The sequence below is a fragment of the Caretta caretta genome, chromosome 15 (assembly GCF_965140235.1).
Source record: "Caretta caretta isolate rCarCar2 chromosome 15, rCarCar1.hap1, whole genome shotgun sequence".
NCBI classification, from domain to species: Eukaryota; Metazoa; Chordata; order Testudines; family Cheloniidae; genus Caretta; species Caretta caretta.
The window spans coordinates 16,643,915-16,657,129 of record NC_134220.1 but is presented as its reverse complement, the minus strand read 5'-3'; the positions used below and the strand labels follow the sequence as shown (position 1 = coordinate 16,657,129).

The 13,215-nt window shown below is 40.6% G+C and overlaps 1 protein-coding gene across 6 annotated transcripts in view; it reads left to right on the top strand.

Annotated features, from left to right (window-relative positions):
* Positions 1 to 13,215, top strand: part of GNB1L (G protein subunit beta 1 like) — a 56,810-nt gene that overhangs the window by 25,672 nt on the left and 17,923 nt on the right. For 4 of the 6 annotated variants that reach the window (XR_012665069.1, XM_048822088.2, XM_048822086.2 and 1 more), the window contains exons 3-5: positions 3,806 to 3,902; positions 4,187 to 4,312; positions 7,188 to 7,350. Coding sequence is in view for 5 of the 6 variants with exons in the window: in XM_048822088.2 (XP_048678045.1) it covers positions 3,806 to 3,902; positions 4,187 to 4,312; positions 7,188 to 7,350 (386 nt within the window). In the remaining variant the exon portion in view is untranslated. Of the gene's footprint in view, positions 1 to 3,764; positions 3,903 to 4,186; positions 4,313 to 7,187; positions 7,351 to 13,215 lie in introns of all 6 variants that reach the window. The other 2 variants (XM_048822089.2, XM_048822090.2) reach the window with 1 other exon arrangement.

Here is a 13,215-nt window from a genome sequence, read left to right as displayed (position 1 = left end):
AACTGGAATTTTTCCTGTGGGAATCTATTAATGTTTTTAATTCTCTGTGAGATTTTTCTAAGGTAATCTTTCTGACATTTACATTTTTTAATGACTATTATTAATTGAAAAATCAGCTTTTTCTATTTTTTTTTTTATCAAATGCTAAAGTAGTGCATTTCTCACTGCATAGAAACTCAAATAACTTAAGGAAAGTTCCCTAAATTACACACGAAACAAAGTGGGGTTATATAGATGGTATTATTGGTAATTTGTTCTCTAAAGTTATATAACTTTACATTTTTTGAAGAAGACTAAACAATTCCCAATTTTAGTAGAAACATGTTCTGCATGGGAAAGCCCTTTACAATACAATGTGTGATGTGCACAGTCATTTCCTAACTGGAATATCGATCTGGACACCTGGATTTTCCAATCAGCATGCAGTTGGTGGTGGATCAAGAGTAATCAACATAATATATCTGGAGTTTGTATTGTACCCTGTCAAAATAACTTCTGGAGCACAGTTTGGTCACTGAAGGAGGAGAGTGTTACCAGCACAGGAAAGGCTAGGGGAAAAAAAGAATAGGATTGATGTCTATTTAAAATAACAAGACCAAAGTACGGCAAGGAGGTGTTGCATCTCTCAAGGCTGGTGTCCTCTTACAAACAAATAATGTCATAAGCAAAATTTAATTCATGTCCTCCAATGTCCTGTCTTGGAAGCCAGTGCTCACAACATCTAGGTGCCTGTGTGTCAAGCACATAGGCTAGGACAGAGAACTTTTTTGAAAGCATTTATTATAAATTTCCTTCTGTGGGTCTCACTTTGCTGCTTAGAGCCCTAGGGCCTGATTCTGGTCTCACACTGGTGTTTTGACAATGGGACTTAGACTCCTAAATCATTTAGGGACTTTTGAAAATTTTGAAGATAGGCACTTAGGTGCTTTTGAAAAATCTCACTAGGAGGCTATCTGCATCTTCAGGCACTTAAATACAGTACCTTTTTGAAAATCTTCTTAAGTGATGTTGCCGAAGTTCACAGAGGGAATTAGCAACAGAGGTGGGATTAGAATTTAGGAGTTCACTGTTCCCGGACTGTTGCTCAAACTGCTGTGTCACAACTAGTGCAGAGAGCAGTAGAAAACTTAAAACTTAAAATTGTTATGCTGTAACTTCTCATCACCGCTGTCTTTTTTGCTGTGCAGCCTCTGATGATTTAGCAGTAGCAATTAATAATAGAAAATACCTCATTCCCTAGCAAAACACAACGTGGGGCTATTGATAAAAGCCATATACTATTAAATACAGATTTCCAGATTGATGTATATAATTGCAAAATCCCACTTCCAAAGATTGACAATTTACTTTGAATCCATGAGTGAATAAAGTATGTTTACTATTATTTTTTCCCTATATCCCAGTCTGAGGAGTCTTCTACAGTATTGTCCTTGTAAAAACATGCATTAGGAGTGTCTGTTTCATGCCAGCTAATGCCTTCCTCACATCCAGGCACACACAGTCTGTCAGCAAAACTTTTGTGTTGCTAATTAGAAAAATGCTATTAAATCCTGCCTCATAATCCCAATAGCCTCTGGGCTGACTCAATTCCATTTTGTCTCCCTCCCTCTCTTAGAACTATACTTTGGAATCATTCCTTCATAAAAAGGGACACCTCCCTATAACATGCTCTGTGTTAGCTACATTAAATGTTCAGAGGGTTACAAAGACAAATTGTCACTTTGAGGGTGATTAGAATGGTTTTGGATACAGTTATGGAGCTCTGATCAAGTGACCTTCAATGACAAAGCGCTTATTGTAACTGACAGCCTCATAATAAGGATGAAGTACGTTACAGATAGGCACTGAAGGGTTGAATCTCACCATGGGGAACAACCTTGTACAAGCGTGTAATCATCTGAAAATTTATTCCTGGCTTGTCATGAGTCTGGATCCTCAGATAGCATCATAAAACAGATGAATCAGTGCATTAAAACATGGAAGTTATGCACTGAGCTCATTATTTTTGTAGCTTACTGTACAGTACTATTGAGGAAGAGAGAGATGTTAGATTGTAAACGCCTGTTTCATGACCAGACCTAAAATATTTGTTTAATTAGGAATTACAGATACCGTAGTGATCACTGTTATATAAATAACAAAGATAGAATTAAATCTCTCTCATCTCAACTGAGTTGCAGTAGTCAGTGCATCCATTTAATAAAGGAAGAGTCAAAGTCTGACACTGATGCATCATGAGTGTCTACTTAAAAACTGAAACGTTTTACTTGTCCATGTAATGCTTAGTTTTACTTCTGTGTTACCATCCTCTTCTGTGACCCATCTGGGAGAAAGAGTCCTGTTGACATTCACTTATTTAACTTAGAAAATGATTCTTTGGGCTGGTGGAACCCATCCAGTAAACAGCTTTTTGAAAGAGTCATGATTATAGACATCCACCATGACAGCCGCCCCCCCCCCTTACTTTTCAATCTACTCATTTCTTAATGTGAACACAGGCAATAAAGTAAGAGATAGAAGTGTAGGATATATAGGGCATGGTCACTAATTTCACACAGGAAAGACTGTGTCAGTAAAAACCTGCTTATAATGCTCACTACTGTGTCATTTTCCAAATTAATTTAAAGCTCATAAAGGCTGCTAAATTAATAGCTATGCCTCAGCATTGTTCTGGAGGATCCTCTCTAGCAAGCTGAAGTATAGTTCAGTCTTCATTGCCATCCAGTCTTTGTTGTCTTTGCAAAAATTGTCTACATAGGTGTTCATTTTGATGGACATTTTTGTGCTGTGAGCATGTTTTGGTAAGGCCTGGATCGATCCAAGCATTCAAGAATGTGCCTAACTGGGTCATATGAGTAGGTCTTTTGAATTCAGCAGGATTACTCAAGTGCTTAAAGTTTTATGCACATGCGTAAGAGCTCTGTTGAATTGCAGCCTGTGATCAACCACTTGCTTTACATAGTCCCCCAGCCCAGTCATCAAATAATAATTTTTGATTACTACTGATGCTGGGCCATATTTGAACCAGTGCCTAGAGGTGAAAAGATCTATATCCATTTCCTGATCCTGGGAACAGTGCAAACTCCTCTGAATGCAATATTTAACATAGTGTGGTCATAAAGTTAAAAAGAAATGCTGTTTTGATTTTTTTTTAAATATAACCATACCTGAAACCAAAAGTTGGAACACTGGGGAGTAATGAAACTCTGGGGTAAAAATGAGTATCGCTCTAATCTTACCTGAAATCCTTTTCAGTGGATATATATTCCATGGCAAGAGAGCACAGTGAAAGGATTATTTTGGGAGGAAGGGGAAAGAATTTGCCAAGGGCCTAACTGGAATGATAAATGTGCTTGCTCCACTAAATTTGTGTGTCCAATTCCTTGCATTTTGTAGTTGTCACTTGTCAGTCCAGTTTGCAGCATGGAGAATAACTGAACACATTTGTATATTCAAATATATGATGAGTGCATATTCATGTAGCAAGCTCAGCATTTCTCATAGTTTAGCATGGATGGATAGCAATGAGAAGCAGATTTGATAGATTGCTTGATCCCGAAGTGTAAGAGGGAACATTTTAGTTTGGATTATATGGCGAATAACCTCAACATAATGCTAGCTATAAGGGGAAAGTATAGACGCTTAAGCAAAGCAACTGTCTGAAGCAGAGCACAGTTGCAGTACTGTTGTTCATAATATATGCTTCTTAACACTATGTGATTAAGAAAATCTTGTGCTTTTCTTTGATTTCTCTTCTTGGAAAGGTGTCTCTAGATTATTGCTGATATGGCTCTTCCACCTCCAGATCCACAGTTTGTTCTACGGGGTACTAGTGCTGAAGTCCATACTCTACATTTTTATTGTGGAGGCCAAGAACCCGATTACCCCATTCTCTTCTCTGGGTGAGTAGAAGCCTTTAAGTAAATTTCCCACCAGAAGCTGTTGCAGAGATGATCATCCTTCAAACTCCCCCCCCCCCTTTTTTTTTTTTAAAGAGAACATATACTTTAAGTAAATTATAGCTGGGAAAAACAACAAAATGTATTCCCAGTAAGTGATTGGTGCATTGAATGAAGCCTGTGTACATACATAACACTTCAGAGTCCGAGAAGGTGGAAGAACAGCAAAATTTCTTATTAAATTTTACATGATTGTCACAGAACATGCCATCCATTCCCTCTATCAGGTCTTCCAATGGGCTGATCCATGTCTGGAACCTGAAGACACGCAGGGTGGATACAATTCTAGATGGCCATGGAGGAAAATCTGTGCACTGGGTGGAAGCAATCTATGGCAGAGACAGGCTCCTCAGGTCAGTGGAGTAGTCAAAAGGGACAAGAAATTGTGGTGCTTGTATTAATCTTGTTGCTGTAACATACTTGATAAGAAGGCGTCACTTATTTCTGAAGTCACTGTAAGTCTTGTCTCTGAACGTACAAGACAAAGTGTTACATAATTTACAATAAAGGACCAAATTTAAAAGTCACAAAATAAAAATTGAGAATGCCTAAAATAATGTGTTCAATTTATTCAGAGTAAATACTGCTTCCTGTAACTACAGCATCACAATTCAGTATTTCTGGTGTCCTTTAGTACATCAGTGGAAGTGAGGTAACCTGAAGTCTTTATGTGAAGAAGGGAAATTTGAGTATAAACTGACAAATGTTTCACAATAGTTTTCAAAAAAGAAAAATACAGAATAAGATCATGTCTACACTAGTGAGCTGTGCTGCTGTAAGATTGCTCGTGTAGCCACTCTATGCTTCTGGGAGAGAGCTCTCCTGTCAACATAATTAAACCACCTCCAACAAGCAGCAGTAGCTACGTCAGCGGGAGAGCATCTGCTGCCGACATAGCGCTGTCCACCCCAGCGCTTCTGTCCGTGAAACTTATGTCACTCAGAGGGGTGTCTTTTTCCACACTCCCCAGTGACATAAATTATACCAACAAAGTGCTAGTGTAGAGATAGCTAAGTTACAAGGTAGAAAACCATAAAGACAAAGGCGATAAGTGAGTTCAAGAGATAGGAAAAGTAAAGGATTGAAGGATGTGTGGGAAGAGCCGGATTGGCGGATTAGTATCTACCAAAATTGAACAAGAATGCTGGGTTACATATTCATACTCTGTTGCAAAATATATTACGTTCTCCTGCAAGGAGGGATGTTTGCAAGGTTACTGTGTTCCTTGGAATACACAGGTGATCCACCTTCTTTGCAGCAGATGCCAGAGCATCTGTGTGATTTTTGAGGTGTTCTGACATGTTTATCAGGAAAAGACATCTCTTGTAAAGTACTGTAGAGCTCATTAGCATTTATATTTGTTGTCTGCTTAAATTCTGTTAACACCCTGAAGAAATTTGGTATTGAACTAAAATTATTCATCTAATTATCCAGTTTTCCCCCTCATCTATTCCCTGCTGTGTATTTATAACATTATGATGCTTTAAGTATCTAATATAATTCCAGGGCTGCTGTTACCTGTATTTTTCCTTCTTATCTTCATCTAAAATTTAACCAGAACAAACCATTTTTCCCATCTCCTGATAAATTCTTAAAATGTAAAGTCTCATGAGCTACAGAACTATTCAGTACAATTTCTGTTTTATGAACTAACTGGGATTGAGGAGTTCATGAAATCAAAGTTTATAAAATTGAATATTTCAAAATTACAATAGGTGCAGTGCATAATTTAATTTATTAATTGTTCAGTGATAATGTACATTATCAATTGTATATAGTGTGCCTGGTTTTCCTTTTACTGAGAGAATAACATCTCTTCTTTGCTGCCAAATCTGTCTTTTCAAACCTGTACAGTCACTTAAACATTGGCTGAAGGATTCAAGTCACATTTTACGGCAGGAAGATGACATCAGCAGCAGAAAAATGGTTCATATGAGTGATGTTCATAAAATCGGGGTGTTATTGTACATGACACTGTTTTGCTTAATGCTTCTGTCAAGTGAGAAAATTGTTAGTAAATTAAAAATACTTGAATTTGTATAATTTAATGTATGGAAGAAAGGCTTGGGGGAGGCTCTTATCCCAGATGATGACTTGATGGCAGATACTGTAACTACTTGGATACTTATAGAATATATTTAATGAATTCATTGTTTCAGGCTTGCATACCCAATATTTGTTGTCAATACCTGCAATTGCTTGTAACTTGACCCTGAAATAAACTAAGTTGTTGCTCTTACTTATTGACTATGTATGTTCCATCTTTAAAAACGATGTGAAGATTTGATTTGTGGGAAACTGAGGTGTTCAGGATATTGATATTGGAATATGGAGCTTCATTTTCAGACTACTCCACATCAGTAGAGACTGATAGTTATTACTATCTGATAGTGGTTCAGTGACCTGTGTTGGATGAGACTGGTCTCAGTCCACTTCCTAGGGTTAAATCCATTATATCTGTGTAAAGTTTTGAATATTCATGGTCTATACCTGTGGAATGCAGAAGGTAGGGGAGGTGGAATGCATCCCCTCTATCCAGGGCCAAGATACTGTGCTGTTTTAGCTTATGAACTGGAATAACAACCACACCTTCTGTGCACCAGAAGCACAATAGGGCAACTGGCTTCACATAACTATGGAACTATTAATTCCCTCCCCTACATTGTGACTTTCTGTGTCTGAGTATGTGAGACCAGCACAAAGCCCCTGTCTGTGGCAACTAGGAGGTGTGACTTCTGTGCATCCTTTCCATCAGCAGATCCACGATTTTGGTTTTGGCCCACCACACTGTGGAAAATTTCAACCTTATGGCTCTAGTTTGTTAACCCTTGTTACTCATCATTTTACTGGTTTGTTTCTCTCCCATTAACTCTCCATGGATATACAATATTCCTAGAATCTTTTGACATAGTTTTTACCTCTTTGCATGTATTATCTTTGTCTAGTTTGCCTTATCTAGTAAATGGTGGGTTTTAGTTTTGTTTTGTTTTGCCCCTGTTTTACATAGTCCGTATAGTCATTACTATTTGCCTAGTGCGTTTGATGACACATGTCAGAAGTTTTTATTTCATTTCTGGGAGAAACTGTGTTATATGGGCTTTTTTTTATGTTTGTGATTCTGACCTTCATAATTATATTTGAATTATTATAACTTACTTATTGTTGTTATTGCAAAAACACTCATTTGTAAATGATCACAAACAGTGTATTTATTTTTTATTGTAAAAGCCAGGGTCGTAACCAAAAGATCTGCCTCTGGGATTTGGCAGAAGGAAGGAACACGGTGACCGATTCTGTTTTGACTGAGAACGTGGGATTCTGCAAATGTTCACTGCTGAAGGTGGCACAGGGACGCTGGCTAATGGCCATGCCAGGAAAAGACCTAGATGAGGTAGGAAATCTGTTCCCTTCTGTTGCGTGGAGGGGGGAAACATTTAGCGTGCTTTGTTCCTTAAATTATCTGACATGGATGAAGTTGCCCCTTTTCAGACTAATCTGTTAAAGAAGAGACACAAGGAGCTCTTTGTGGCTACTAATTGGACCTTCCAGGGTTATGGCTGAACCATAAATCATGCTCTAATAACAGAGCTTCTATCCTGGTTTTATCTGACATTTAAATATTTGCAGCTGATGATCCTATATATGCAGGAGTTTTGAAAATCTGTTAATACAGCTATCTGAGTAAGGGGGAACTAGTGATCGCTGGCTAACTTTAATGTTCAAATAGTTCATCATATTGAGGTACTGTTCTTTCATCTGAAATGTAAAGTAGCATTATAGCGGGACATTTGGATGGCTGAGGGATTGGTAATGCGATAAATAGTGTTTCACCCCTCTGTTAATGGTTTTACTAAGACCAAGTTGGAAATAGTTGAAAGTTATCACTAGCTGATGGATGTTTAGTGAAGTCTGTGTGCCCTGATTTGACGGTCTCAATCCAGTTCCTACTGGACGCACATCCATATATCAAACCAATTACCACAACTGCCATTATTTGACAGGCTTCTTAGTCGTGTCAGTAGGGAGGCCAAAGTCGGAATGGATGTGGAAGTTGAATCCCTCCTCTATAGAGGTGATCCCTTCAAAACAGGGTTGAGGAGACATTGTGCAGTAGTTTGCACTGCCACTGCCCCGGTGTACTTGTTCTGGACTTTTGTACTCTGTCTGATCTCTAGTGAGCACTAAATTAGCCAAAATCTTTTTTAAAAGGAACATTAAGTTGGGTGATACAACTTGTGTGCTGTATAGTGTCTATTTTATCAATGTTATATTGTAGAAATCTTTTTTATTCATTTTCATTTTGTTTGGCATGCAAAAGTCAGATATCTATATCTCTTTTTGAGGGTGGTAAACAGATAAATATTAAAATACATCCTCATCCAGACATATGACATTAGAATACAAAAAAAAAAAATGAAAAACAGGGGAAATGGCATATAACTTCCTATATAGATAATAACAAAACGTGTTGCTAAACATCACAAATAGGCATCAAGGACAATTGATTTTCTGGGTTTCAAGGCACATATATGTGAGGTAAAAATAATAAATGGTGCCCAGATAGCAAGAAAATATGGATTTTTTTTTTTATTCTTTTAAAGTCATGCACATACTTTAGTGCTTTGCTGGATTAAGGCCAGAATGCTCAGCACCTTGCAGGAGCAAGCCCTAAGCCTGTGAGCAAGGCTAATGTAAGGTTGTCCCATATTAGTTCAATAAGAACAAAGTACTACAGAGCAAAAACTTCATCTTAAATCTGAAAGGAACATATTCTGCTGCTGGGAATGGGGATGGGGGCATCGGTCCTTATATACATATATTTTCTCTCTCAATGAAGAATGAAAAAAACACCTAATCCAACAAGAGGAAAGTTTTTTACCCCCTTTCTTACAACTCATCTTTGTCTTTTTTGCATTTGTGTGCATGGGCCCTGAAAACTGATGATGATTTGCTATCTCCCAAGGTAAAAAAGTTCCACTCTGTGTATGAACCTTTACATTAGACCTGTTAAATTCACATAAGTTCCTATAATGTATAGTACCTCCAAATAGGCAGGACTATGTGAGACAGAGTGAGAACTTTTGTGGCTTATGATTAAAATGAGACTTAATAAGTGTTTATGCTTGGCTGGTGCCCAAAAAAGAGTAATTTTGTCTAAAAGCAGGTTCAGTCCATAAATAATAAGATCTGAACAGGCATTTATTTGTTCATGATTACATTTAAATCACAAATTATGAGTTACATGCACTTCTCTTGCCAATTTGCCAGAAACATGTTAAAAGCTTTATTAATGTGAAAAAGAAAAAGGGTGTGTTTCCTTGTGGCCGTCTTTAGCCACCCAGGAACAGTATTAACCTCAGGCAAAGGCAAATCTTTCTTCTATTAAGGAAAACCAATATAAACACAGAACTTCAAGTTTTAAGTTACAGTTGTCAAAATATATGAAACGGTATTTATTTCTGAAGCTTCATAGCCATTAATGCAGTCTCCTTCTCTGGAACAGTCAACCCAGCAAAGGCAGATTGTGCCTGATTGTCTTCTCCAGACAGCTCTTTTAGTCTTCTTGCTACCCTTTGTCCTTGGCAAGAAGTTTAATTCTCTTCTGAAGCATGCTATGGTGGGAGTAAAGGAAATCTTAAAAAGATGCAGCAATGCACTTAGCACAATGACATCTCTTTCTCTGAACGCTGCAATTTCAGTCTCCTGCTTCCTTTGCTCTATGAGTTAAAGCACTTTCAGATTCAGGGGCAAAAGATAAGTGCAATTCTTTCTGCTATTTCTTTTCCAGCTATTGTTACATCTAACTCATTGGTTACCAGTGGTGGCAACGGAGTCTCCAGAAAAGAGCATTTTTAGTTATAGTCCGACTCCAGTTAACAAAAGCTCCCAGCTGGCCAAAATTGAGTGTGCTCTCTGCAGTTGTCCTGTTCTTGGAGATGGCTCCTCATCACTACAATCTGGAAATAGTCTCCTCTTCCATTGTTGATTGGGCTTAGAAAGCTTCCCTATGTTCTTTTTAGTACATTCTGGCTTCCCCAATACTGGAGAGCAGCTGGCTTTTGGCAAACCAGCTGACAGCCTGTGGAATTGAGGAAGATGTCCTGGCAGGCTTTGAAGTAAAGATATGGAAATCAAAGGAGACCACAGCTGCCTCTGGCTTGATTGATGGCTCCCCAAGGAGAGAGAAACTCTCATATGGCCAGTATCTCAGATGGATTTGCACAACTCACATTGACTAGAGTTGAAGTTGTATGCTTGTATCTGAAAGCAAAATGTGGCCCTAAAATATACCAGAATGACCCAGGCTGGTAACCCTTGGAGATAGCAAACATTTACATTCCTTTTTCATTCAGAAGTAGAGATTCCAGACAAGTGTTTGTTTAAATAAAATTAAATGTAACCTCAGTAATTAAACGTACGTTTGTGCTGAGGGGAAATATGAATAATGTTTCTGACAATAAATATTTGTTATGTAGGAATTCGACTACCTCAGTGCAAATTTGACATGGACAGTTTTGCCCATTTATTATGCCATGGGACATGCACAGAAATTAAAATTCTAAGAGCTTGATCCTCAGCCCCTAATCCAGCTGTTTTGCATGTAGCACAAAGGGGCTGGAAAGCTGCACTAAAGGGACAGTCAAGGATTCTCCCCGCTGTAGGAGAATCCTCAGACAATATAGAGCTGGCTATGTTGGCTTTACACCATCCATTTCCTCTCCTCGCTTTTTCCGTATAAGGGGTGTGGACAGAGGCAAGCTATGAGGAGGGCCAGAGCACATATCCCTTGGCCAGTACAACAAACCCTATGACAGCCACAGCCAGCATAATTTTGAGCAGTCTAAAGGGTTCTGCAGAGTTACTGGGGTTTATTTCAGAGCCTCCTGGACCCAGGATCAGGGGCACTAGAAAGATTACTTTAAAACCACCATCCTCTCCACTGTGCCAGTTATGAGCATAGATCTGCTGAGGATATACCCCTAAGTGTGAAAGCTCTTGGGCTGACTGGAATTATGCAGTAGGATCTAAATAGTTTGAGGTCTAGAACAGTTCTTATAAAGAGTTGATTAATTCTGTGCCATTAAAATCCAATCACTTGCACAGCCTTATTGAGTTAGCTTTCTGTGGTAAATATTATTACTCCTGAGGGCATTCTGCACCAAAAGATTAAAAATTCAGCACACAATATTTTAAAATTCTGCAAGTTTTCTTTGTCAATAAATAAATGCAGAGGCTTCAGCATGGCAGTGGGGAGCACAGGCCACTGGCTGCACAAAGGTGGAAGATCACCCTACACCCCCCTGGGGCACGGACTCAGTGGTGAGGCTGCACTCAACCCTGACACAGCACAAGGCCTGGGCCTGCCCCAGAAACACCCTGTGGCCCTGCCCCTCTGCACCAGGCGCACCAGGTGTGGGGCAGGCAGGCTCAACAAGACAGGATTCAAGTGGGGAGGGGCTCAGTGTGGAGGGATCCAGCTGTGGGGTGAGAGGATTCTGTGTGGGACAATCCGGGTGCAGGCAGCTCAGTGTGGGGGTCTAGGTGTGGGGGGATCTGGATGCACAGAGGCTCACTGGGGGGCGGTTTTAGGTGGAAGGGCAATGGGACTCTGCAGGGGCTTCTAGGTGAAGGTGGTGGGGCTCAGTGGAGGGGTCCGGATATGAGGGTCTCAGCAGCTGAGTGTGGGTGCTGCGGGAGTGGGGCTTGGAGAGGTGGGGGTCTGGGTGCAGCTAGTTGGTGGTCAGTGATGTGGGGGCTCAGGGTGGTGCAGAGGGTGGGGCATCAGGGTGGGGGTTTTAGTGCAGGGAGCTCAGTGGGGGGTGGTCTGCGGGCAGGGGTGGGGGTTCGGAGGCAGGGGGCTGGGTGCAGGGGGGCTCCAGATGCAGGGGTGAGGTTCAGTGCATGGGGTTGAGGTATGGAGGGCTTGGGGGGGTTCTGGATGTACCGGGTGAGGCTTGGCAGGGGTGTCTGGGTAAGGGAGGTCCAGGTGCATGGGGGTTGTGCAGATGGGGGAGCAGCTCCCCGTACAGTGACCCCTCCCCCCACAGCTGAGGCACGATGGGGGCAGGAAGCAGGGGAAGATGCTGAGCTTCCTGCAGCTGGGGGAGGTTTCTGGGGTCAGTCTGACACAACCCCAGCCACTCCTTGCAGGGGAAAAGGAAGTCCCATCCTCTCCTGCCTCCAGCACAGCCCAGCTGGGACTAGCAGCTAATCCCAGCTCAGGGTAGGAGCCACTGGCTGGGGTGTCCCCAGTCCCATGGTGATTTACCTTTCTGCTGGCTGCTGTGAGTGCCTGAAACGATGTAGCTGCGCTGCTAGGGAGTGCTGTGTGACTGCTTTTGCAGCTTCCCTTTGCTTTCCTGTCAGAAAGTCATTTTTCTGTGGGGAAGCAAAAAAATCTGCAGGGGGCATGAATTCTGCGCACGTGCACTGGTGCAGAATTCCCCCAGGAGTATAAATATTATGGCACAAGCATTTAACATAAATGTCCCCAAAGGTAACAAGAAATTGGAGTCTTGCTTTTAATGTTCTATGCGTTTCCTGGGTGATTGTATTTTTATTAATTTAGTTTTATCCAGAAAAGTGATTTGGCTGCTTTCAACTTTTGTGATATCACAGAAGGAGAACAGTACTTCTGTCGATTATCAAATATACTGAAATAGGGTTGTTAATTTTCTTCTGCTTAAATTCACAGCTGTTTAAGGCTTTGCTGTGTGTGTTTATAAACTTAAAAATATTGATTGTAAAACAGATTGAAAAGAGTGCTTGGATAAGGCTTTCTTGAAATAGCCCTTTAAATGCAGATTTAAACCTTTTTTTAATAATTAAAGTTGTATTCAAATTTTAAATCCTCTGTGTTATTTACCCAAACAATACAAATAACAATAGTGTGTTAGAATCAAATAGCCCCAAATCCTGTCTCCAGACTGAGCAGCTGTGTTGAAGGAAGAAATCCTCCTCTTGTCCCAAGACTCAGAGCAGCAGTATCCTCTGCCACTATTGTCTTCCCTTCCAGCCTCAGGGCTTCAGTCGCCTCCAGAGGATGAAGGAGGAGCGCGATATCTGTCTGAAAGCATGCCTAAGGGAGTTGGCACTCTCTCCAGCACTGGAGCAATGGTCCAACTCCACACCGAGCACGGCAGCCTCCATGTACGATGCTCCGCCAGCACCATCCACAAGCCAGCACCTGTCCTCCTCCATGGCGCCAGTCAAGAAGCTGAAGAAGACTGAGGGGAAGATCTCCTACCTCCCGTAA